The sequence below is a fragment of the Rhinolophus hipposideros genome (genome assembly GCF_964194185.1).
Source record: "Rhinolophus hipposideros genome assembly, chromosome: 9".
In the NCBI taxonomy this organism is placed as follows: Eukaryota; Metazoa; Chordata; class Mammalia; order Chiroptera; family Rhinolophidae; genus Rhinolophus; species Rhinolophus hipposideros.
The window spans coordinates 43,491-68,989 of record NC_138055.1 but is presented as its reverse complement, the minus strand read 5'-3'; the positions used below and the strand labels follow the sequence as shown (position 1 = coordinate 68,989).

The following is a 25,499-nucleotide window of genomic DNA, read 5'->3' as shown; positions in this document are numbered from 1 at the left end:
TGGGTTAGTGCTGGGAGCTGGTGACCTGTCAGTCACAGGCGCAAAAATGTGCAGGTGCTGACGGTGGACCCCAGGACCCTGGAAGGGGAAGGGCTGTGGAAGGGAAAGCATGTTTGCAGACCCTGTGACAGCTCAGGAAACACTGGCTGGGCCTCACATGCGGCCTTCTTGGGCACCTCGGCCATCGTGAACGGTGGGAGTGGATGAGAAGGCCCAGGAGAGTGTGAACTAAGAGGGGAGCTTCCCATGTGGGAGGGAAGGGTTAGAGGAGAGGGTACCTTAAAGGGAGACAGGTGGACAGGCCAGCAAGGGGTCCTGCTAACGGCCTTGGCAGCAGGGGGCAGGGGACGAGACCAGACCCTATGGTCAAGGACTGAGGAGGAAGCCAGACAGTACGAGACTCAGACATTGGTGGGGGCCAGGCCTTGCTCTGCCATAAGGAGGAAGGCCGCTGGAGGCCGCGGGGTGATGGTGCCTGTGAGGTGTGTTCGCGGGTGGTGGCCCAGAAGCCCGTTCGGAGGCTGACAGGTGCTGTGACGTGGCCATACCATGGTTGGGGAGGCAGTCAGAAAGCTGCGAGCAGCAGCTGGGGCTCCTGCCACGGGACGATGGGGCAGTCCCGTTCCACAAGAGGAGGGCAGAGAAGGACAGATCCCTGGGCCACGAGGTGCTCCCGCTCCTCCCTGCTGTGCCCTGGGCCGTTCCTTTGGCTCCTCTGCTAGGCCATCTCCCACATGCTTTGGGCAACCTTAGGTGTGTGACTGTCCCCACTCTCCCAGCCCAGGGGAACGTGGCCCCTCAGTGCCTTGCTCATAGCACCTCCTGGCACCAGCCCCTCACGCCAGGCCTCCAGCTCACCCCACCAGGCAGGAGAGCTGCCCAGACCCTGGGCTCAGGCCAAGCCCCCACCGTCACGGCATGGCTGTGGTCCTGCCAGCTCGTCAGTGTGCTTCTGTCACAGCCGAGACTCCAGGTACACCTGAAAGGGCTACACTGAACGTTTGTTCAGGGTGGAGCCAGATGCAGGCCCCAGGCTGGGGTCGTGGTGTGAGGGCTTGGCAGGGGCCAGTCCCACAGGCCCCAGTCCTCAGCCTCCCTAGCAATCGCCAAGCACCCTTGATCGTCCTCCGCTGCCCTCACCACCGCCCCCTGGTGGCTCCGAGACCATGTGGGTGGAGCAGGGAGGGTCCTCCGCTTGGTGTCTGTCACGTGGGCCCACGCCAGGTGTCCTGGGAGCCCCTATGCACTGGCCTCTTAAAGAGGCTCTGCTCTGGGTTTGAGCCATTGGGAGGGAACAGTAGGGAGAGGCTGAAGGGAGGGCCGTGGAAGGCGGTGGCCACATCGAGTGGGCGGGGCTGTCCCAGCACAGGTGGGACACCAAGCACAGCTGCTTCGAGGGTGCCAGGGAGGATGCTGAGGGCAGCCCCTGCGTGGGGGTGCACCCAGGGCAGGGAGGGAGGCCAGACAACTGAGTGTAAGGGGACATGACACAACCCCAGACACCAAGTGTCTGCTGAGCACTTGCTGCACAGCGTTCCAGGTAAAGCCTGTGGTGGCACCTCTGTGGGCTGCCCTTCACACACTAGAGGACAGGTCACCTGGGCAAACCAGGAGCCCACCCAAGTCTGCCCAAGCCTGGCCTGCACTCCCCACCCCCAGCAGCTCCAGAGTGGCTCCCTGCCATCATGCCTAGGCCCAGCACACCTGAGCTCTGGCTGCACCTGGTGGCCGGCGAGGGCTCCCAGCACCTGGCCCTTCCCGTAGCCATGGCTGTGGCTGCTGGGGTCCCTCTGCTCCCTTCCACCCACTTGCATGTGGCTGCATGGTCACCCTGAATGCCGGCTGTGTGAGTGTGCCCACCCCACTCCTCTCACTGTCTGGCACCCGCCACTTGGCTGTCCACTCTGCTGGCTTCATGGAGCTTCAGTGACACTGGCAGTCTCCTGATACTTCCCTTGACCACAGTAGGGGTTGGGGTAGGGTATGACAGTGGGCTCTCTCTGGGGGTCGGGGGGTCACCCAGGCAGTCGAGGGACTGGAGGCCTGTGGTCCTGTCAGGTAACATTGGGCAGTGAGGCACCATCTGTGTGCTGTGTGCACATGTGGGCACACATGTGCTGCTGTACCTATCATGAGCAGGCTCCTGCCACTGCTGCCACATGTCTGTGGCACGTGTGGGTGCTTTGCTGCTGTGCTGTCCTGTGCAGGGAGGCCGAGTGTCATGGGTGTGTCACCATCTCACACCTGTCCCGCGCATGCTGCTGCTCTGTGGGGCATGAACACCCCTGGTGTCTGTCCCTGATGTCATGAGCTTGTTCAGTCTTGTGCTGCTGTCAGCCTTCACATGGCTCAGCCACCCCTGAGCCAGGCCCGGCTTCCCTGAGAGCAGAGCTGTGTGTGCGCAGTGCTGGGGACCTGCCAGTCTTTCCCTCCAGGGTTCGGTGGATGGGGCAGTGCCCAGAGTCAGCATCCTCGGCTGTCAGGAATGGGAGTCAGCCCTGGCAGTGAGAGGCCTTCTTTCCTCTGCCGTGCTGGTCCTGGCGCCCACATAGAGAGGAGGGTCCTGCGCGGAGAGGGGCGCTGCGGGTTTTATTTCTCCTTCTTCCATCCAGTCTAGGGACCCCCCTGAGCAGGGCACTGGTTCAGACCTGGGCACCAAGCCAAATGGCGGTGCAACGTGGAGTCCCACCCTCCCCCTCCGGCCCTAAGGCTTCCCCACAGCCCCGCCCCCAAGCGTCCTCCTGGCCGGCCCGCCCCCTCCTCGCGCCCCCACCTCGCGCGGCGCCCCTCACCTGGCCTTGACCCCTCTCCCTCCGCAGGCTCTTCAGCAGCCTCGGTGAGCTGAGCTCCATCTCAGCGCAGCGCAGCCCTGGGGGCCCGGGCGGCGGGGCCTCCTACCCGGTGCGGCCCGGCGGCCGCTACCCCGTGGCGCGGCGCGCCCCGAGCCCGGTGAAGCCCGCGTCGCTGGAGCGGGTGGAGGGGCTGGGGGCGGGCGCGGGGGGCGCGGGCCGGCCCTTCGGCCTCACGCCGCCCACCATCCTCAAGTCGTCCAGCCTCTCCATCCCGCACGAACCCAAGGAGGTGCGCTTTGTGGTGCGGAGCGTGAGCGCACGCAGCCGCTCGCCCTCGCCGTCGCCGCTGCCCTCGCCAGCCTCCGGCCCCGGCGCCCCCGGCCCGCGCCGGCCCTTCCAGCAAAAGCCGCTGCAGCTCTGGAGCAAGTTCGACGTGGGCGACTGGCTGGAGAGCATCCATTTGGGCGAGCACCGCGACCGCTTCGAGGACCACGAGATCGAGGGCGCGCACCTGCCGGCACTCACCAAGGACGACTTCGTGGAGCTGGGCGTCACGCGCGTGGGCCACCGCATGAACATCGAGCGCGCGCTCCGGCAGCTGGACGGCAGCTGACGCCCCACGCTCTCCCGCGCCCCGGCCGCCCTGCCGGCAGGGCCCCCCCCACCCCACCCCCCGGGCCGCGGGCTCGGCCTGCCCCACCACGGCGCCCGGGCCAGGAATGTTGCATGAACCGTCCTGTTTGCTGTCGCTCGGAGACTTGCCCTGTACATTGCTTAGTGCCCTCCCGGCCGGCGAGCCCCCCAGCACTCGGCCAGGAAGGGCGCGGGCCAGAGGCTGGAGCGAGAGGGCTGGGGCGTGGGGTGCTCCGGCCGGCCATCTCCCGCACAGCTCCTGGTGGCCACTGTCCCAGAGGGGGGACCTAGTCCAGCATGCAAGGTCAGGACACTCCTTGGTGACTGGGGGGTGGGGGGAGACATTGGGGTTCTCGGTTGGGGGCCAAGGAGCCCCCTGTTTTGCATATTTTAATCCACTCTATATTCGGAACGAGAAAAGGAACAAATATCTCTGTCCTTAATAGCGTCCCTTTCCCTCCCCTCCAGCCTCCTACTGGTCCCCCTGTGGCTGCCCAGTCTTCCATCTCTGGCCCCTTACTGCCACTGCCACCCCACATGGGGCGGGGGACGCTCCAGCTGGTCTGGGGTTGGCCAGGGTCCTAGTCGCTCGCCCTGGGGCCCTGGCTCCGCCTTCCCCCCTCGCTGACTTAGAGTGAGCCCCACCACCCTTCAGGTGCTGCGTGCAGGAGGGGCGGCGGGCAGCGAGGCCTGCTGGCTACTAGCTCCGTCAGGTGGCCCAGGAGACCATTGCCCTGGGTGGGGCAGGGCCCTGGCACCCGCCCCCAGCCATCTCCCTCACAGGGCCCCTCCCCAAGAGGGGTCTAGCCTCCTTACCACACTGTTGGGCAACTACGGCAGAGATGCCTCTCTGCCTCAGACCCCAAAGTCTCCTGTGCCCCCCGCCCTGTGTGTGTGCACATGTGCGAGTGTGTGAAACTCTGGGTGTGCCTGAGTGCATCGGAGCCCTGCGTGTGCCTAGGTGGGGAGTGGTTCCGAGGGCCCCTCTGGACTAGTGGGGGGCTTCGCAAGTGTGCTCAGGGTGCGTGCCTGTGAAAGCACCTGTCTCCACTCCAAAGAAAGTGACGCCATCCCCCACCCTGGGACCTGCCCTCTGCCCAGAGCCAAGCCCAGCCGGAGCTGGCTTCCTTGATGAAGCCCTGCTGTTGGGGAGGCCCATTTGCCCGTGGAGGCAGTGCCCCCTTCAGGCTTCTGGGGGGTCCTAGGGAGACCCCTGGAGTCAGGCCACCGCAAGCCCTGGGGAGAAGTGAAGATCCCAAGGACCCCCAACCCCCCGTACTGTGACTCCTCACGCTCAGCAATGACCTGTGGGGTGGGGGGCTCTGGGACATTTTAAACCTAGGGTTTGGAGTCTGGACTAAGCTCCATCCACGTCACTCACAAGTTTCTGTTTATATTTCTAGCTTTTTTTAATAAAAAATAAAAAAACCAGAAAAGAGAAGTTTTCACAGCCCAGGGGCCTGGCACGCCGGTCTGTGCCCGCCCACCCCGTCCCGGCCCACGGCCCCATTCCCTGGGCAGAGTCACACCCAGTAACCCTTTCACTAACAGACCAGGTCACACACACAGCAGCAGTCACTGTAACAGACTGCCACATACACACTCAGTCTCACACTCACCTGTGGGTTTTTGGTTCCGTTCAATTTGGGTTTTTAACTTTACAGGGTCAGTTCCGCTTCACCCCTCCTTTTGTATGGAGTTCCATCTGGGGAATTTCACCCCTGCTCCAGCCCTGAGGCCTCCTGACCCTGACGTTGTGATACACCCCACAGAGATCTATGTTTCTTATATTATTATTATTGATAATAATTATTATAATATTATTATGTAATAAATTTATAAGAAATGAAACGTTCTCAGTTGCCTGCTTGAGGAGACACCGGGAGCCCCAAACTGTGGTCCCTTACCCAGGTCACAACACTCAGCCTTGCGGGAAGCATTCGGCCCCATGCACAGGCGGCGCAGACCCCCGTGTGACGCGGTGTCTTTGATGAGCTCCACGCCCACGCGCTTGGTGTATCCCAGGCCTCGAAGTCCTCCTGGGCCTCCCCCATGTGCCCAGCTCACTCGCCAGAAGTCCGGTCGTCCTCTGACCCCTGTTCCTATTTCCTCCTAGTGCACACTTGTTTCTAAATCTGCTGCTCCTGTCTTTGAGCCTCTCATGCCTGTCCCTGTTGTGCTGACCCGAGGGCTGCCGCCCATGTTCACGCCTTACTTCTCCTTGAGCTGACCACCAGGTAGGCAGCCAGCTGCCATTGGCCGGTGATGTGGCAGTCCTGTGTGCCCCCAGGAAAGGCAGAGGTGCCTCGGTGAGTGGAAGGAGGATGAACAGGGAGGTGAGAGGGTGGACACTTGCCCTCTGGGTGGGCACAGGAGACCCAGATGGATGTGTGACAGGGCAGAGATGGCTGAGCCCAGGGCCGACAGAGGGCCTGAGGCTGTAGGTGTGAGATGTCAGATCAGTCGGGCGCCAGACCTCCGTGGGATTTCAGAGAGGCAGTGGAGGCAGAGCTTGCCATACTGGGTCAGGATGCGGTGTGAGTGGGACACGGTGAGGAATGCAGACCTTGACTCAGGTTGTCGCAGGGCCAGGGGTGAGGCCAGTGGGCGACGCTCCGGGATGGCGTGCAGATCCCAGAGGGAGTGGGAGGGTCAGTGGCGAGGAGACGGTAAACTCAGGTGGCTTCAACCAGCGGAGGTGGAGAGGCAGGGGCGCTTTGAGGGAGCAGCTTGCGGTCTGGATGGCCTGGTAGGAAGCGGCAAAGGCCCTAGTGAAGCTGGGACGGTGACCACTTGGCAGTGGGACCTCGAGAGCCTCCCAGTCTGTCTAGAAAGCCCTGCAGTTTCACATTTTCAACATGTTTCATTGTCAAGTTAGAAACGGGTCATCATATAGAAGTGACTATGAAGGAAGTCAAGGAGTGGAGCCTTAGGAGGGTCCGAGCAGGGGACAGAGGTGGGATCCTGACTTTCTCTGGGCCCGAGCACTGTGGCAATAGATGGCTTGGTGTCCCTGTCAGCTGCACACGGAGCCCTGGGTCTCTGGGACTGGGACCACGTGCAGAAAAGGAAGCACAAGCCTGGTGGCTCGCCTGCCATGGAGAGGGCATGGCCCATTCTGGCTCTCAGGGGACTTTGAGGGGGGAGAAGATGAAATTCGCACAGGTCAGAAGCCACCTCCGTGCCTCTGGAGATACGTCGGAACCCTCAAGGTCTGGACCGGAGAAACTTGTGAGAGGACATGGAGAAATGGCAGAGCTTCAGCCCACAGATACCTTAGGCAGAGGCACTGTCACTCAGGGCTAGACATCCCTTGCCCCTCTGGTGTCTTCACGACCTCAGAATGCTCCAGCTTTACCCTCTCGGAGGCCCTAAGCAACCCTCCAACACTGTCTGAGCAACCTGGAGCAGAGGCTGCCCCCTCCCTCACCACGTCATCCCAAGGTCTTGTGGACAACTCAGGGTGGGGCCCTTGCACAGACCTGGCTCCGCAGAGGGCCATGCTAGAGAGTGGGGTGGGGTGGCAGTGACAGCAATGTGAGAGGCAACATAGGGACAGGTGGGAACCAGAAGGGGTTAGGGACCAGGGTGAGAAAGGACGGTGACAGCTGGAGGGGCACGTGCATGGTGGGCACCCCACCGGCTGAGCCAACTGGGACCCCAGCCTCTGGCTTGGGAGTCCTGACTTTCCTTTCTGTCTCCTGCCTTCACTAATGGAGATGTTTGCTGCTTCCATTAGGTTTGATGACAAAGTTAAGGTGAGTGGGCCACGTGCCAATCTCCATCCATTATTGTGGCCTGGGGCAGTGTCTTCTAGAATCAGAATTGGGGGCTACTTTGCAGAGTCCAACCATCGTATTCTAGAATCTAGATGCTGGGCCTTCTAAGTTTATTTTTGCATAACCATAAATGTTTTGAAAAACTAGGTACTGCTTTACATTTTGAGATTTATAGCCAACATTTTCATCATATGTTTAAATATTTGCAAAGTTGTGATTGCAAGAAAATTGTCCATATTAACATTTCAAATAAATGGTGACATCATTCTGTTAAATGATTCTCATGGATCTAAACACCATATCAATTATCTGCCCATCAAAATCCTGTAGAAACACCTCGATCAGCCTTTCTGTAATAGGCAGAACTGTAAAACCACTGCCTGAATTCTTATTGCCATTCCTTGAACTATATTTCCCAAGTCTTTTTTGGTTACTTGATCAGGCATAACCCAACACTCAGTTAAAGCAGGTGAGGCAGGCGAACTGCAGCCTGTTAATACTCAGATTGGTGCAGCCGGACCCTCGGTTAGAGCAGGTGAGACTGAGTGATATGAAGGTGAGAGGGAGGGAGGGCGGGGGACAGAGAGAGCTTGGACAGTGGCACAGCGAGAAAAAGCCTCCTGAAACTCGAGGAGAAGGCCCATCTCCATCCCCGTGACACCCTGGAATGGGAAGGAAGAGGTCCCAGTAGTCAGCCCCAAAGCCTTACACCTGGAAGGGATGAAGACCCCCTGCCATGTGGGCGGGAGAGACGAAAATCTGTGACACTCAGTAGTTGGCATTATCAAGACCTGATTGTAATTCATCTAGGGAAATAAATCCTCTTGCTGGGCAGAAAAGAAAATAATGCGTGTCAAAACTCAAGAAAGGGCGTTAAACCATCCTGTCACACGCTGGGGGTGAGGCCTGGTCACTCGCTGGCCAACAGAGGTGAGATGTTCTGCCCCAGAAATAGGACAGATGAGACCATCTGACCTGCAAGGAGAGTAGATCTGCGGATGCTTGGGTCAAGAAAATGATCGTTTCTTGGCAGGTAGGTATGTGAGAGGAGGCCTCTGGATTCTTCTCCGGAGAAAATGAGAGGTCCTGACGATTGGAGAGAAGAGTGGAAATGCCTGACACTCAATGTCACAAGACCTTGTGACACTCCAGTAAGGAGATGAGACAGGCTTACACTAGTGTGGGGGAGATGAGACCCCTCGGTCACTTAGAAGAGCTGGAACCCCCAGAAGTGATCAGAAGAGATGTGATCTCCTGACACCAGGTAGAAGAGATAACACATTGTGAGTCTATGGCAAGGCGTAGAAGACCTCCTTGCACTCAGATAGGAGATAGGAGATTTCATGAACCTCAGGTAGGAGAGATGAGACCTCAAGTCACTCAGGAAGGGGAGGGAAAACCTTCGGACTCTCAGGAAGGGAGAACTTCGCACACATACAGCTTGGAGGAGACCGTGGTATTCAGGGCTAGAAGATACAAGCTCCTCACATTCAGCTAGGGAGATGAGACTACCCTCAAGTAGGGGACAGGCGACTTCCTGGGGTCAGGAGGCAGATGAACCCTCAGAGCGCTCACGTAGGTGAGATGTCACCACTTGACATGCAGGTAGAGGATATGAGACCTCCTGGCTCTCAGGTAGAGAAGATGTGACAGTGACACTCAGGGGGTGGAGATGAGCCCTTCAGCCCTGACATGGAAGAAAAGAGACGTCCTTATGCTCAGGGAGAGAAGATGCCAGTTCCCTGATACTCGAGACCTAGTGGATATTCAGTTGAAGGGGATGTGACCTCCTGAAAGTTACGAGATGAGAAGGTATGTATGACATTCAGTCACGGTTACAGCTTGCATGGTGGCAGACCCTACACTTGCACAGATCTCAGAGGAGCAACTGGGAATGATGATCATGGCGGCTTGGGAAAGAGGGAGGGGGCTGCATGCGAACCCCCACCCCCAGGGGAGCCTTTGCATGAAGCCAGGAAGTCATCGCCTGGCCTGACTGCTGGCAGTGGGGGTGGGGGCTGCCCTGCTGATTGGTCAGAAGGCCATGGAGCTTTGTGAGGTCACTGGGCTTCCAGGCCAGGCTGGGTGGGAGTACGGTCGAGATGCTGCCAACTGCCGTTTTGCTGGTCTTGACAGTGTCTGTGGTCGCCAAAGATAACACCATGTGTGAGTAAGTGTCAGGGACACTTTGGTGGGAGGAGGGTGTCTTCTGAATAACAGCCCCCAGCCAGACTGCCTCTGTCCAGGGCCTTAGCAGTCCCCCAGGTCTCATGGCTCCTGGGACCACAGCCCCACCTCAGACCCTCCCTGCTCCTAGCACCCTCAGCCCAGAGCCCCAGGGCCCCAGCTGTCCGTGGCTTCCTCCTGAAACAAACCCCTCAGCTCCCAGGGCTCCCACAGCCCATGGGTACAGTGGCTGAGCTCACTGCCTCTTGAACAGAAAATCTGAATTCTTAGGAGTCTCCGTCCTCCAACAGACATGAGATGCCTCAACGTGTGGCCGACCCCAAAGGCCCCAGGGTGTTGTCAGCTGTACTCTAGGATCTTTACTCCACCTGTAGCCCCCCACAGCCCTCAGTGCAGTCCCCATACCTGGGGCCCTGTACCTCCTGCAGCTACTGGCTCTCCTGTCACTGTCCACCCCAACCCTGCAATGCCAAGGTTGGTTCTGAAGACCTCAGGCCATGACACTCGCCACTCCCACTTTTAGCCCCCCTCTCTGCCCAGGGATGTCCCACACTTCCAGGGCCCCGCTTTCTCCACACCCAGAAGACCCAGGAAATCGCGTCCCCTCACCACCTTTCCCCCAGCCTGCGGCTTCCGGCCTTGTCTCAGCCCCCTGCACACTCCGGGCTCCCTCGCTTTCTCAGAGCCCCACGTTACCAGCCCATGTCCCTGCCGCTCCCGGCTGTGCCTGTTTGGGTCTGACTGTCCTGCTCTCTCCTCAGTGGCCCCTGTGGGATCCGGTTCAGGCAGAGCCCACAGGGGACCATGCGCGTTGTGGGTGGCCAGGCTGCAGCCCATGGGGCCTGGCCCTGGATGGTCAGCCTCCAGGTGTTCACCTATCACAACAAACGGAGGTACCACGCCTGCGGAGGCACCCTGCTGAACGCCCATTGGCTGCTGACCGCTGCCCACTGCTTCAGGAACAAAAAGTATGTGTGGGGCCGCGCGGAGGGCGGTCTGCAGACGGGTGTCTTCTCCAGGGGCCGTGTGGCACCCAGACTGTGAGCGGCTGGCCCAGACCTCACCCGGGCAGGCTCCGAGGGTCACGGGCACCGGGGGTTAGGTGCAGCTCCCCCGCCGTGAGAATGACCAGCTGGCTCGGTGCCTACAGGAAAGTGTACGATTGGAGACTGGTTTTCGGGGCAAGGGAAGTTGAGTACGGGAGAAACCAGCCTGTGAAACCGCCTGCACAGGAGAGATATGTTGAGAAAATCATCATTCATGAGCGATACTCCGCCGTGTCAGAGGCCAATGACATCGCGCTCATGAAGATCACACCCCCTGTTGTCTGCGGGCACGTCACCGGACCCGGATGTCTGCCCCAGTTCAGGGCGGGCCCACCCAGGGTCCCCCAGACCTGCTGGGTGGCCGGCTGGGGATTCTTAAAAGAGAACGGTGAGTATGGGAGGGGTTCCAGGAGGCATGGCTGGTCACTCACTGTGGACTCTGAGTCACAAGGGCAGTATGTTGATGTCTTGCCCACGGCGTCTCAGGCCCAGAATAGTCTATGAGTAGGTAGGTCCTGCCACTGCCTCTCTTGCAGCTGGACAAACAGTGCGAGAGCTCCCTGACCAAGGTCACACCTGGTGACCAGTGTGGCCATCTAAGAGAAGGCTGAAAAGCAGGTGCAGACAACCTTGGTATTTTTACAATGGGGTCAAGGCCGTGTCTGTACTGGGGGCCTGGAGCCCAGGTGCCACGTTCCAGAAAAGGAGACGCATCACTCGGATGATGCTCTTTGGCTCTAGGCCAGTCCTGCCCTTCTCTGGGTCTCAGTTTCCCCATGTGAGTGAAAGGGCCAGATCACATGGTCTCCAGGCTCTGAGGTCCCAGAGGCCAGCCCTGCTACCCTCACCCATGCTTGGCATCATTGCACCCAACCCATCCCACCCAGTTGAATTGCTTTGAGGTCCCTCTAGGCTGGCAGAGGGGCAGGTAGTGGGCATAGCTTTCTGCAGTCAGCAGTTGGCACCAAGGGGTTGCCAGTGGGGCAAGACCAAGTTGGAGTGTCCTCTGTGTGTGAGCTGTCCTCTCAGCCTTCCGCGGTCGTGTGAGTTTTCACTGAGTCACATAATGGATGTGAAGACATGCTCGAAATTAACTTAGCTCTCGGTCTCATCTGTTCCTTGGTAACGGAAAACTTCGGGTTCCTAGTTCAAGGCAGTTCAGTCATTTGAGATTAAAGCTCAGTCTTTTTTGGTAAACAAAACCCGGTAACTTCAGGATTCTTCCCTGGGGCTGCCCCTCTCACAAAGGTTGATCTGAGCTGCTGTCAGGGTCACCAGCTGTGGATGTCTGTGACTGCCGTGGCCTCTAGACCCAGTGCTAAACTCCTCCCATCCCACGGTTCAGTCCTCCCTGCCCCCACCTGCCCATCCACCCCACAATGACCCCCAGCTTTTGGAGGCCCTTGCAGTCCCTGGGAGGCTGACGTCAGGGTTCCTGCCTAGACGACTCCCCATTTTTGCTCAGGAGGAGTGTAGGCTCCCAGCTACATCGTGGACACCATGCCAGACCTCTAATGTTCTAGAATCTCTAAACTTAGTGCGATTTCTATCTTTTCTTGGCAAACACATGCCCCACCCCCAAGGCCATGTCTTAAAGAAACCTCCAGGCTCCAAACTGCTGACACATTTAAGACTTTCCTTTCCTGCCTCCTCCCGGAACGCAAGTGCTCTGGGGCCGGACAAGTGATTCTAGGGTAGGAGGTCCTTTTTCCATGGATGTTAGAGCTCTTCAACATTTGTTATTTAAAACCCAGGTGTTGGGAATGAGAAAACCCTTCTCTGTTTCAGGACTCCTGGTTCTTAACCATGAAACCATGGCTCTCAAGACTGTAGGCTCTGCCCCAGATCTGAAAGGACCTTAATGGCTAACAACCCAGGCTTGTTTTCAGATTCCAGCGTCACCCCTACTGCAAGGGCAGTGCATGAGCACACCTCACTGCTCGGGTGGCAGGGACAGGCGGGGCTGACGGGGTTGGGCACCTGAAGCCCACAAACACAGTCAGCAGCCATTTACGAAATGCCTGCTGAGTGCCCAGCCCTACCCCCTGGGGTTCATGTGGGCCGGTCTTCCCGTTTTTGCGTTTGTATCTGGTTCCAGACCCCCCCCCACCAGGTCTGACCTGTCAGACCCCATCTGTACCGCAGATGGCGTCACACCCACCCACCTGGGGGGCCAGAGCAGCCGTGGCTGTCCAGACCCTTCTGTCTGTGGGACCAGCTAGCTGACCAAGAGGGGACAGCTGATGGGCTTCAGGGCTCTGTCTAAGCCAGATGTGAGGCTGATGGATCAAGCCACAGCACAGGCTCCTGACACAGTGTGTGACAGAGAAGATGGGATGCATGTGGGGGAGGGACCTGCCAGCCCAACCAGGGACGCTATCTGCAGGAACGGAGAGTCCTCACGTGGGACACAAGCAGGGAGGGTGACTTAGTCAGACTGCGAGGCCTTAAAGGTGTGCCCTGGACAGGAGTCTAGAGAGGAAAACCCGGGTCCCAGGCCAAGGCACACCACGTCCCTACTGTGGCCTTGGTCACGTGGTGCCCCACCCTCCCGAGGAGACGAAAGGGAGTGACAGCACAGCCCGCTGTAATGGCGCGTGTCACCGATGAGCTCCATGACCCACTTACCCCCCATGCCCTCAGTCCCTCACCCTCATGCATCTGCTGGTCCTCCCACACTCAGCACCCCTGCGCCCCAGCTCCCACGTGGCAGGTGTCATTTTCTCAGGTACACAGGACAGGCTGGGGCCGCTGACTCATGGGTTTGGGACTAGAATGGAGCGTGAGAGGATACGGGGTCCGTGGCGGGAGGAGGCAGGGCTCCCCAGGCGTGAGCGGTGACCCCTGACCTGATCGCCCGGCTGTAGACTACAGGACGTCGCCTGTGCTGCAGGAAGCCCGCGTGGAGCTTATTGACCTGGACCTGTGCAACTCTACGCAGTGGTACGGCGGCCGCATTCGCTCCACCAACGTGTGCGCGGGGTACCCCGAAGGCAAGGTCGACACCTGCCAGGTAACTGCCCAGGCCCCGCGCTGTGCACCTCTTCTCGCATTCCTCTGTCCACACCTCCGGGGCCTGCCCCTTTCCTGGTCCCCTATCTGCAGTCGTGATAAGGAGGGAGGGGACACCCACCAGCTACCCCGACCAGAACCGTCACCACGTGTAGAAACTTCTCCCACCCGAACACAGAGGTCACGTCACTCAGCCCCTGAAGAGCGTGTTTACGTGTCTTCCCCAGAAGACAAACCTTCACAGCCACTGTACACACACGCTCCTGTGCACACATAAAGCCACATACATGGACACGGTTTTGCTCAGCTCCCCTCCTCACTGCAAGGAGACCCATGACCATTCACACCCTTCACATCCTGACTCACTGCTGGCACCACCTCAGACGTACCACAACCGCCTGAGTTTATGGCAGCAGGAAACCATGTGACTGCCAATAGTGACTCCTGTGTCCTCTGGGCAGGGGGACTGTGGCCCAGGCCGCCAGTGACTGCTGTGTTCTTCTGGACAGGGGGACAGTGGCGGGCCTCTCATGTGCAGAGACAGCGGGGCAAATGCCTATGTGACAGTGGGAGTCACCAGCTGGGGGGTAGGCTGTGCCCGCGCTAAGCGCCCTGGAGTCTACACCTCTACCTGGCCCTATTTGAACTGGATCGCTTCCAAAATCGGGTCCAACGCCTTGCAAAGGGTTCAGCTGGGCACTCCTGCCCCCCCGACTCCCACAGCACCCGCTAAACTCCCCTCTGCTAACCCTCCTTGGTACTTCCAAGGCCCCTCTCAGCGGCCTTCCTTCCGACCACCTGCAGCCCGACCCCAGCCCTCCACCCGACCACCCTCCCCACCCTCCCCACCCTCCCCACCGGCACCCCCACCTTCCACTAAACCTCCCCAAGTGCCTTCCTTTGTCAAACGACTAGAGCAGCTCATAGAGGCCTTAAGGGGGCAGGTCCTTTCCAACAGAAGAGGCAATTATGACATGGAAAACACAGACCTCACAGAACTGACAGCCTCCCCCTCATCTGACCCCATTGTCAGCAGACCCCGTGAACCCTTCACTCCTCAGGGGAGAAAAAAGATTAAATAAATATGTACAAAGAGATGTTTTCTGGACTTCTTACTTGCCTTCTCACACTCCACCCAAACCTACATCAAATCTACCCTCCCTCCTTCACCCTCCAACGGGGTGGAAGTGCTAGTATATTAATGTCAATTGTGGTTTTGTTTTTTTAATCCTGATTTTTAAAACTGGGACATCAGCCAGACATGGTCTTTATTTCACACTCCGTGTCTGTGCAACATAAGACGGTGGGTGAGGGCCCTGGAGGCACTGCGGTGGGTCCTTGTGTCCTGGGGGCCTGCTGTGACTGGAAGAACCCAAAAGGGGACTGAGTGCAGAAGGCTCTGTTCCCCAGGAACACAGGACGACAGGCAACCGATGGCCAGAACAATGAGTGTCCCCCACAAAACACGGCTCTGCTTGTGGCTCTGAAGGTAGATTGAACATTGCCTCTTCAAGCTCATCACTGGTCTTTGGTTCAACCCTAATAGTTTCTGGATTCAAGCAAATTAGAAAAACTAGTGTTTGCCAAAGCTTTCCAGGAACAACAATGGGGGGTACATTTAGGACGCCCCCGAGTGAGCTTTGGGAGTACTTATTTTAAGATCCTCCTTTGCAAGGAAAAGAAACCAGTTTAAGCTGAGTGAGGAGGGTAGTTTATGTATTATAAGGATTAAAAGGTGTCACAGAATTGACAGGAAGGACCAGGAGCAGACACCACGAATGGAGGGGCTGGCAGGTGACCCTCGTCTGAAGCTTTCGTACAGTGGCCGCCGATGCTCAGCCTGGCCACCCCCAACCCCCAAGTCAGGAGTCTGCCCTCAACCAGAATTGCTCATGTCCATTTACAAATTCCTGAGAAAAAAATCCTAATGGGTTCAGGTCAGTGGCCCACTTGTGGTCAAGCAAAAGTCTAACTTTACTGCTGGGTTAGCTCCTTGTGGCGGGGACGTTGGACCCAGAAAGAGGACGCTGGGATCAGGCAGGGCCGCTGTGGCCAGCACCTACTCTCCTGTGTTCAGCAAGCTGTCTGTGTGTCCAGTGCAAGACGGTCCTAGAGAGAAGGTTCATGAGCCTGCGGCAGGAACCCCGGGGACAAAGCTGAGGGACTGGTCCTCCTCCTGATGGGGCTGGAAGCCGGGCTGGTGAGGCAGTCCCAAGGCTGCGCTTTTGGGGCTGGTCAGTCTGCCTGGGTCGAGCAAACCTGCTGCCCAGGTGACCTCAGCAGCCATGTGGCCGAGGGCGGTGTGAGCTCAGATGAGGGCGGATGCAGTTATTCAGAACAGGACTGACATTCTGTTCGTGCTCATGAGTGTGGGCTGTTGTTTGCAGCTGGCTGGTGGTGAGATGCTGGGCAACCTGAAGTTTACCTGCAAGGGGCACTTCAGTGCACACTGTCCACTTATAACCCTGGAAATGCCTGGGCCACATATTGCGTATGGGTCTCAGAGGCCCGTAGCTCTGCAGTGTTGTAGCATTCGCTTAAATTAAAAAACCACCTTCTATCTGCCTTGGCTAAGAGCCAGCACCACTCGAATTGGAACTGACATGATTGTTTTGTTGGCTTTGGGCTGCTTCTTCTAAGGTCAGTCTCTTAATCTCCCTACTGGGCATATAATCTTCATACCTGGTGCCAGACACTAGTCACCCTGTAAACACTGAGCAAAACTCAGTGTGCTGGAAACAGAGCAAGACAGAAGCCAAAACCTTAGCCATGTGATGGTGCGAAGGCCAGAAACGGTATTGGCAGCCACTCAGGTCCTGCAGGTGCCATGGAGGGACTTTGGACAAGTAGTGGAGTAGCCACAGTGCCAGCAGCGTCCTGTCACCTGAAGGGCCCTCCTCCCTTCTCCTCTGGGCCTTCCGTGGTCCAGAACAGAGTCTCCGATTCTCCTGCCACTGCCCCCCATTGTCCTCAGTGTGCCTCCTCTCCTCATTGAGGGAGCCCTCTGTAGCTGACACTTGGGTTACCTTCCTGGGAGACAGGGCTTATCCACATTCAAGGAACACTCTGATGGGAGAGGATAGAGACTGGGGGGGGGGGCTTCCTGCAGAGTCCAGGCAAGAGCTTCTAGTCCTCCTGGGAACTTCCCGCACACGAGAATGCAGTTGGACATAACAGAGTCCCCTTCGTATTTTCCACTGTTCACACTAAGCCATGGCTTCCTTTCTCCTCCAGCAAATGTAGAGATATTTTCAAACAAGCACATATGGCCCCACTGTGTCAGAGTTACGCCCCACAGCAGTGATTTCGCGTTTCCCTCCTAGGAGGGAACAGCTAGTCTTCAGGGCTGGCCTTCCCTCCATGTGCCCAGTTTCCCACCTCCAAGCCCACACTGGTTCATATCAAACTCATCAAACTTTGCCAACCTAAGAGATTTTCTAATTTTCATTGTTAAAACTATGAATGGAGCTGTTATAAGTGCAGTGCCTGTAGACTGTTTAACTTTGAAAACTGTCTTCCAGGCCCTGGAGCAGATTTTCCTGCACACACAGATGGGGAGGGGGACAGAGAAGAAATGACAAGCTGTGCAGAGAGCCAACTGCAGGGTGTCCTGGCCCGACGGACATGCTCACTGTGTCCTTGAGGATGGTTAGGCAAGTGGTCCGTGTTTTCAATAACAGAATTCATAATGAGCCTTAATGCCAGGAGCAATGACAGAAATTGGTTTGAAGGCAGCTAAAAGTGCACTTGGGCGCGTCAGGAAGACGTGCACCAATGACACTTAGAGAGGAGGAGCTTCTAATGGTGATTTCATCAGTATGTAAAATCTCATATTTGCAAGGAACAAACATCTCAATGATTTTTACACAATTTTAGTAAGTTTTAAATGGAAATGGAAAAAATGGAGGTAGTTCATCTTTAATGTGTGGAAACAGGTGGCCTCAATGGGGTTTTCTGTGGAGCGTATTCTTGGTAAAGAATTGGCAATGATCTGAGCACGTAGCTGAGCCTTTGCACAGACGTGTGCTCTCGTGTCTCTTGGCTACGTATCTACGTGTGGAAAGGCTGGATCACACGGCAGGTATATGTTTAGCGCTCTAAAACAAATTCTAAAATGCTATTTTCAAAGTGGTGGCTACATTGTCCATTCCCACCAGCAGCATATGAGAGTTCCAGTTCCTTCAGCTCCGCACCAACACTTGGCATGGTCAGTCTTTCTAATTTTAGTCATACTGACAGGTGTGTGATATTTGCTCTGTGGGTTTTTCCCCACAAACAAGTGTAGTTTATAAATAAGTTTAAAGTGTTCTGAATGAATACAGTTAAGATTTCCTATCAGTGAGGTAATAAGGCAATAACTTTTGACAGAAACAAAATGTGGTGGGCACCTAAGTACAGAGGGAAGTAGACAGAAACAGGCATAAAATTAAATCTATCCAATCAGAATTTGGATTTTTCAAGCATCACAAACATCAGTGGAAAACATCTAAAAGAAATAACAACAGTGGCTGTTCACAGAACAATCTCGCCATACAACTCCAGCTAATACCTTTGCTGTGTCAATTCCAGAAGCCACCTGCTTAAGAAGTAGGAAGTCTGTTTCCGGTGTAAAGATAGTCCAGATATCTGAGCTCTCAGAACCTCTGAAGTTACTACATCCAAGTAAGAGCAGATTTACAACAGAACCCTCAAGTGTCCTATCTTGCCACAGTCTTCAAGAGGGACGAAATGTGTTCAAGTTAAGTGACAAATGACACCCAGGCTTGTCTCTGTTCACTGCACTCATGAGTCTGCTGCAAACACATGCAACCAACCATTTTCTGAGCTGAGTTCTTCTAGCTGCAGAATGAGACCAGAATGTTACTTTCAATGCACTTTGTAACATCATTGTTCCAACCTGAGTTTTTAAAAACAAGTGCTGGAAGGAACCATTAAAAAAAAGACTCGAAAACAGGGATCCTGACACTTGGACACTCATGTTCACAGCAGCAGGATTCACAACAGCCAAAAAGTGGAAACAACCCACGTGTCCATCAACAGATAATAGATAAAGAAAATGTAGAGATGCAATGGGTCGTTATTCAGCCATAAAAAGGAAGGACGTTCTGACACAAGCCACAACATAGATGATCCCTGGAAACACTAAGTGAAACAAGCCAGACACAAAACGACAAATACTGAGTGATTCCAAGTATATGAGGCACGCAACTGGGAACTTCATAGAGACTGGTGTAGAATCAGGGTTACTGGAGCCCAGGGGAGGGCACGATGGGCAGCTATTGCCTAATGTTAGGGTTTCTGTTTGGGGTCATGAGAAAGTTCTGCAACTGATGGTGATAGGAGCACGGCATTCTGCATGTTCTTTTTGTTTTATGTATATAGATTTTATTGGGGAAGGGGAACAGGACTTTATTGGGGAACAGTGTGTACTTCCAGGACTGTTTTTCCAAGTCAAGTTGTTGTCCTTTCAGTCTTAGTTGTGGAGGGCGCAGCTCAGCTCCAGGTCCAGTTACTGTTTCTAGTTGCAGGGGGCACAGCCCACCATCCCTTGCAGGAGTCGAACCGGCAACCTTGTGGTTGAGAGGATGCGCTCCAACCAACTGAGCCATTCGGGAGCTCAGCGGCAGCTCAGCTCAAGGTGCCGTGTTCAATCTTAGTTGCAGGGGGCAGAGCTCACCATCCCTTGTGATACTCAAGGAGTTGAACTGGCAACCTTGTGGTTGAGAGCCCACTGGCCAAGGTGGGAATCGAACCGGCAGCCTTTGGAGTTAGGAGCACGGAGCTCCAACAGCCTGAGCCACCGTCTGGCCCTTTTTCTGCATGTTCTTAATGCCACTGAATTGCACACTTAAAAATGGTTAAAATGGTCAACTTTGCACTTAAACAATTAAAGTTTAAAAGTTATACCAAGCACAAAAATATCAACGATACACAGGTTTTCCCCACTATCTGATAGCAGAAGACTCCCACAAAGCCTTTCGTAAAGCGAAATGGTGTAAAGTGGAGTATCCCCTGCTTTCTGAAAACTTGCATTAAACCACTTTGCTTTAACAAAGACCTACGTTGGTATAGTAACAGTTTTTGTGTGAAAGCAAGACTCCTCTTTAGATCTCATCCATTTATCCAAAACAGGTGGTAACGTAGATCTCCCCTAAAACTGAAGTGGCGTGACAGAAACTTTCGGAAAGTGGGGATACCTGTACAAAAAAATGCCGTGATGGAGGAAAGGAAGGTCAGGAAGGTGTGAGATGGACCTGTGGCTGGTGCCACCTGCCATTGTCCGCCCACTCAGGTGCTGGTCAGGCTCCCGCTGCCCCCTGGCTGTGCTGGAGGATGGGACGGGCTGCCACTGGTCCTGCAGTGGGAATCGTCGTGAGGCGCGTGTCATACCTGCCCAGGTCAGGCAGGGGGGCTCCTGCCTTGGCTCCAGGCAGCGAGGCACCCCCACGCTTGACGAGTAGTGATCTTCTAGTTTATGTATCTGCTGGCCATGCCCATGAGATGGTGGAGCACGAGGGACCCCTTCCTACAACAACGTGAACACGCAAGGCGATACACATCCCTCCAAAGAGACTCCTCCGGGGGCCTCGATGCGTCCATTTGGGGCAGCTGAGACAGGAAAAGCACTGATTCCTCAGAGTCCCGTATCTCAGCCATTCAAGGGGATGTTGAGTAAACTAAGAAACCACTGGCTTACCAGGACATTTGAAACGCTAAGACAGTTTCTTCCAAGCTGCTGAAAGCAAAATAATGGCCACTGATGCGAAATCGTCACATTTATTCATTCTCTGCTTCCTCGTCTTTCACTGCTTATACCTACACAAGCTCCTCCTGGTTGTATTTTCTAAATCAAACATTTCCCTATGTCCATCAATTTGTTTCAACAGTATAATGTATTGTATGCTTCAACTGTTAAGTTAAAACCATCCTGCAACAGTACTATAAAGACGCATTTTTAAAAATCAAGTATGTTTTTACGTAATACATTAATTGAAAACTTTAAAAGCTTTCTAAAATATACGGAAGGTCTTAAAAGTGTCTTATGATGGAAATAGAATGTATGTGAGTAGAGGTGAAAAGGCAAGTCAGTCATCTGAGATGAGAACCATATTTATCCTGGTAAAATCCAGGCTGTATATTCTCGTATGGTACACGCTGCTAAACAGAGAAGGCTTATGAAAGTAAATGCACTGAAAAGAGTTCTGAAGTTCATTATAAACCTAAGGGGGAAAATCCAGACTTTTCATTTTTTTATGTATTCTGCATTAATATATTTTATTATTGACATAAAGACTTGTGAAATTTCAACTTCATTAATCATTTCCTACATGAGGTCAAATCATTACACCATTTTCCTATAGCTCTGTCTCAACTCTAAATAGTCTAGATGGCCTGACTCAACCACTTATTTTAAAAAGTAAAATAATTGGTTTTTGTACCTATAGGTCTCATTTTTGGTTTTGGGTAACATTTCTGACTGTTTTTAAGTGTAAATATCCTTGTTCTTCATGATTTTTCTTCATTTTGATTGTTTTTCCTTTAAATGACTGTCAGTGTCATTTTTTCCCACTTATAACAGCTTATAACTACACTTACAAGAGATTGAATCTGTTTATACCATTCTATCCTTTCACTATATGAACAGTGATTACCACACATATGTATTGCATTTTTAGGAAAAAAACCTTACTCTTTAGGTTTTCTCAAGATTTAAATGAACACACAGAAGTTCATTTATATATCCAGTTTCTTAAAAACCACAATATGCTTGTTTCCTCCCTAGGGAAACTATATAAGAGCCAATTAAACTACGAAATATTTAGAAAATTATTTATTTTAATGTAATTATATATTCTTGAGCAAATCTAAATTTTTGTAGCAGTGTATGTACTGCAATGTAATGATAGTTTAGAGAGTGCTTGTAGCTTGGAGGAAAGGCATAAATAATAAAGTTTTAGCTAAATAATCTTCATTTTATATATATTTTTACTCTAAGTATATGATTTTGACCACTTAAGTCTTCTTGTTTATATTAGCAGAAATTTCAAATCATTGCACATTTCGGAAATTGATATTACAGATTGTTTTTGGCTCCTGAAATAGTACATTGTACCAGCATTCACCTTAGCAACATATTTGGTGGAGGTCTTTGGGGAGAGAACTATATATGGAAGCTATATAGAAGATAATTTAAAGATGATAATTCATTATAAATCAGTTTCCCTGATTTACATACAATAATGAACTGATTATAATAAAAATATTTATGAAGTATATAGGAAAATACCTAAAATTTATGTTGGAGAAGTGGGGGGACATAGATAAATTCAGTTGGATTATGTTTTACTTTTTGATGTATAAATTGTAACAAACAAAGCAGTTCGTAGCTTTTTCATTCCTTCTTTATAAAAATATGTAGAAATCCTATATTTGAAAGAAAAATGTCTGCATTATCAGTGACTTTATGAAGCAAAGTTTAAAAATAAGCATACAAACTGTGAAAACAAAAATTTGTATTGGTTTTGTTTGAATAGCTTGCTGTTAATTATGTCCTCATCAAGTATGTGAAAGGTCTTTTATATATTATTTTACTGTCACCTTACATTTTGTTAAATAAAATGCTTTTGTGAATCTTATAGTGTGCTGCTAGAGGTTAGGTAATTGTGTCTACATTTTTAAAAAGTGTATACTAAGTATAAAAATATTATGGGAAATTACAGTAGTACCATTCTGATTAATCTCAATGCTTTCAGGCCTTGAGATAAATCTTGGCTAAATAAGACATACAGAAAAATAGTAAACAAAGTTAAGTCCTTCTTTATTAGTAATTACTTTAAATATAAATAGATTAATTGCTCAAATTAAAAAGCAGAGATTGGCAGAATTGATTAAAAGACATCATCTAACTAGATGATATCTCCAAGAGATTCACTTTAGATCCCGTGACATAAATAAGTTTCGAGGGACAGGATACGAAAAGACACCCCTACTAACAGAAACAAATAGAGAGATGTTGTGGCTACACCAATACAAAAAATAGACTGTAAGTCAAAAGCTATTAAGAGAGACAAGAAGGGTACTAGATATTGTGGGGGAAAAAGGCCAACTCATCAAGAAGATAATTATAAACATAAATGATGTATACAAACAGAATTATAAACATGTATGCTCTAAAAACATATATGCACCAATCAACCAAGTCCCCAAATAGTTGAAGCAAACCGTTAACATGATTGAAGGAAGAAATAAACAGTGCTACAATATTATTTGGAGACTTTAATACTAACATCTTACCTTCAATATTGGATGGACATCTAGAGAGAAGGTCAGTAAAGACACACGGGGTTTGAACAACATTATCAATCAGTAGACATAACAGACATGTTTGAAAACACTATCCAACAACAGCAGAATGTTCTTCTTAAACACATATGGAACTGTCTCTAAAACAGAGCATATGGTAGGCCACAAACAATTCTTAATAAATTTTAAAAGAATTATATACAAATTAGCTTCTCCCACTATAGTGGGTAAAGCTGGAAATTAATAACAAAAGGAAAACTGGAAAACTCACAAGTATGTGGAAATTAAAACAAATGCTCTTAAACAATGAACAGATCAAAGAATAAATCACAAGGGAAATTAGGAAATACTTAGAGAGAATGAACATGAAAATAGAATGAAACATGAAAATCCCAAAATTTATGGGATGCAGCAAAGGCAGTGTAATTTACAGCCTATGTGTGTGTTAAAAGAAGAAAGAACTCAAATCAGTAACCTAACTTTACACTTTAATGAAGTAGACAAAGAAGAGCAAACGAAACCAAAGCTATGAAAAGAAATAAATAATAAAGATTAGAGATAAATGAAATAGAGAATAGCAAAATCATACAATTAATTAAACCAAAGGTTGGCTCTTTGAGTAGAACAACAAAATTTACAAACCTTTAGGTATAATGACAAAGAAAAAAGAGAGAAAATGCAAATAACTGAAATTAAAAATGAGAGTTGAGACGTTACTACTGATGATACAGAAATAAAAATATAAGAAAATGCTATAAACAAGTATATGCCCCCCCCCCCAAATTATAACTTAGGTAAAATAGACAAATTCCTAGAAAAACACAAGGTGCCAAAATTGATTCAAGAAGCAATAGAGGGGCTGGCCCGGGCTCAGGTGGTTGGAGCGCCGTGCTCCTAACGCCGAGATCACCGGTTTGATTCCCACACGGGCCAGTGAGCTGCACTCTCTACAGCTAAGATTGTGAACAACAGCTCTCCCTGGAGCTGGGCTGCTGTGAGCAGCCGGTGGCCAGTGTGAGTGGCTGGCAGCCAGCGTGAGAAGCCAACAGCCCACGAGAGCTGCTGTGAGCTGCTGTGTGCTGCTGTGGGTGGCCAGGAGCCAAGGTGAGCGGCCGTAGGTGGCGGGTCGTCAGCATGAACGGCCGACCAATGACTGGTGACCAACTGCCTCAGCTGGGGGAATCACAACGCTCATAGCACCAGCATGGGTCAGGGAACTGTGTCCTACACAACTAGACTGAGAAACAATGGCTTGAACTGGATTTGGGGGGGGAGGGAGGAGGCGGAAGAAAGGGGGGAAATAGTCAAAGTAGATGAGATTCAAGATGGCGAGTAGATAAACACTTTGCCTGCTTCCTTCCATGAACAAATAAAAATTACAACTAAATTATAGAACAATCAACCTAGAGAATCATCTGAATTCTAGCTGAACAGATGTTTTACAATTAAGAATATAAAGAAGCAGCCACGTCAAGACTGGTAGGAGGGGCAGAGACGTGGAACGGGCCGCAAACCTCTGTGAGGCAGTTGAAAACCAGGACGGATATCTCGGCCATGGAGGTTCCTCCCCACGTAGCGAGGAACCCCAGCCACACACCGGCCTCCCCAGTCCAGAGTACTGGTGCCGGGAAGAAGAGCCCCCACTACACCTTGCTGTGAAAAACAGTGGGGATTCCGACCCTCCAGGTGGGACAGAAGGCGGGGCGAAACCCAGGTGTCTTCTTAAAGGGTCCACGCACACACTCACTCACTCACTCCCAGACACTCACCTTTGGCTCCAGCGCAGGGACGGTGACTCGGGGGTCTCAGAGGCATACAGGGGGCAGACTGAGGTAGTGGTGGGGCTGGAGGACAGTCGGCATTTTCCCTGTGAGGAGTCCTTCTCCCCTGAGGCCGGCAGGCAGGCGCCAACTTTCCTGTGTTGAGCCGCCCCCTACGCTTCCGGCAAAATCTGAATCTGATTGGTCTGGTGAGCTCCAGGGCTCCACCCTGCTGACTCACTGGGACCCCGCCCCAACCTAACTCCCCCAGCGCCAGAGGCACTATCTCTGGAGCAGCCAGCCCCACCCACAGTGCACTCTTTCTGGAAAAACTATGGGAGTCTGCAGGCCCCAGGCAGGCGGTGACTGGTCTCAGTGTGCTCTGAGACTTTTGCTGAGTAGCTTCACGCTCAGCACTGCCACCAAACCAAAAGCTACATTAACCTGGTGACCACAACACATCCCATTCTAGTGACTCCCTGAAATCCTGCCACACCCAACTCGCATTCCCCACAAGGATTTACGAGCAGCTGAACCTAAAGGAACTGGCAGGTTGCAGCAGGCCTTAGGGTGTCCTGGCTTTTTGAGGAGCTACCCCGCGCCCAGTACTTGTGGCAGGTGTCCTCATTTTGCAGTGTGGCCTCTCCCACATGCCTCCAGGGTCAGCACAGGTAGCAAACAACCACAATCACGTTGTAGTTCCTACCAGGTAGTCCCTGTCTGGTCACAGGCAGTGGGTGACCTGGGCCTGCACTAAAGCCCCTCCCAAGAGGCCCCAGAGCCAACATACTTGGAGGTTGGCTTCAGACCACAGCAGAGCACCGCCCAATTAACCCCATAAGTGGCACACAGAAAGCGAGGTCTCAACGTGCACAAGAGCCCACAGGGGCAAATCCCACTCAGTGGAATAAGCCCCCCGCACAGCAGGCTATAAGCTGTGGACATGGCCAAACCCCACAGCCAGTCAGCCTGAGGGCCAATCCCACT

The 25,499-nt window shown here is 52.7% G+C and overlaps 2 protein-coding genes across 3 annotated transcripts in view; both read left to right on the top strand.

The window, feature by feature from the left end:
- The window catches only part of SHANK3 (SH3 and multiple ankyrin repeat domains 3), a 46,477-nt gene extending 41,220 nt beyond the window's left edge, over positions 1 to 5,257 (top strand). For both annotated transcript variants that reach the window (XM_081058384.1, XM_081058383.1), the window contains one exon: positions 2,820 to 5,257. In XM_081058384.1, the coding sequence (XP_080914510.1) occupies positions 2,820 to 3,405 (586 nt within the window). In that variant the 3' untranslated portion in view covers positions 3,406 to 5,257. The remainder of the gene's footprint in view (positions 1 to 2,819) is intronic.
- Positions 5,258 to 9,306: 4,049 nt separating this feature from the next.
- ACR (acrosin) lies at positions 9,307 to 19,910 on the top strand (the record flags this gene model as incomplete). Its single annotated transcript, XM_081060498.1, has 6 exons — positions 9,307 to 9,374; positions 10,153 to 10,359; positions 10,542 to 10,825; positions 13,305 to 13,450; positions 13,959 to 14,206; positions 19,742 to 19,910. The coding sequence occupies 6 exons, from the start codon at positions 9,307 to 9,309 to the stop codon at positions 19,908 to 19,910; spliced, it is 1,122 nt and encodes a 373-aa protein (XP_080916624.1).
- Between the last annotated feature and the right edge of the window lie 5,589 nt (positions 19,911 to 25,499).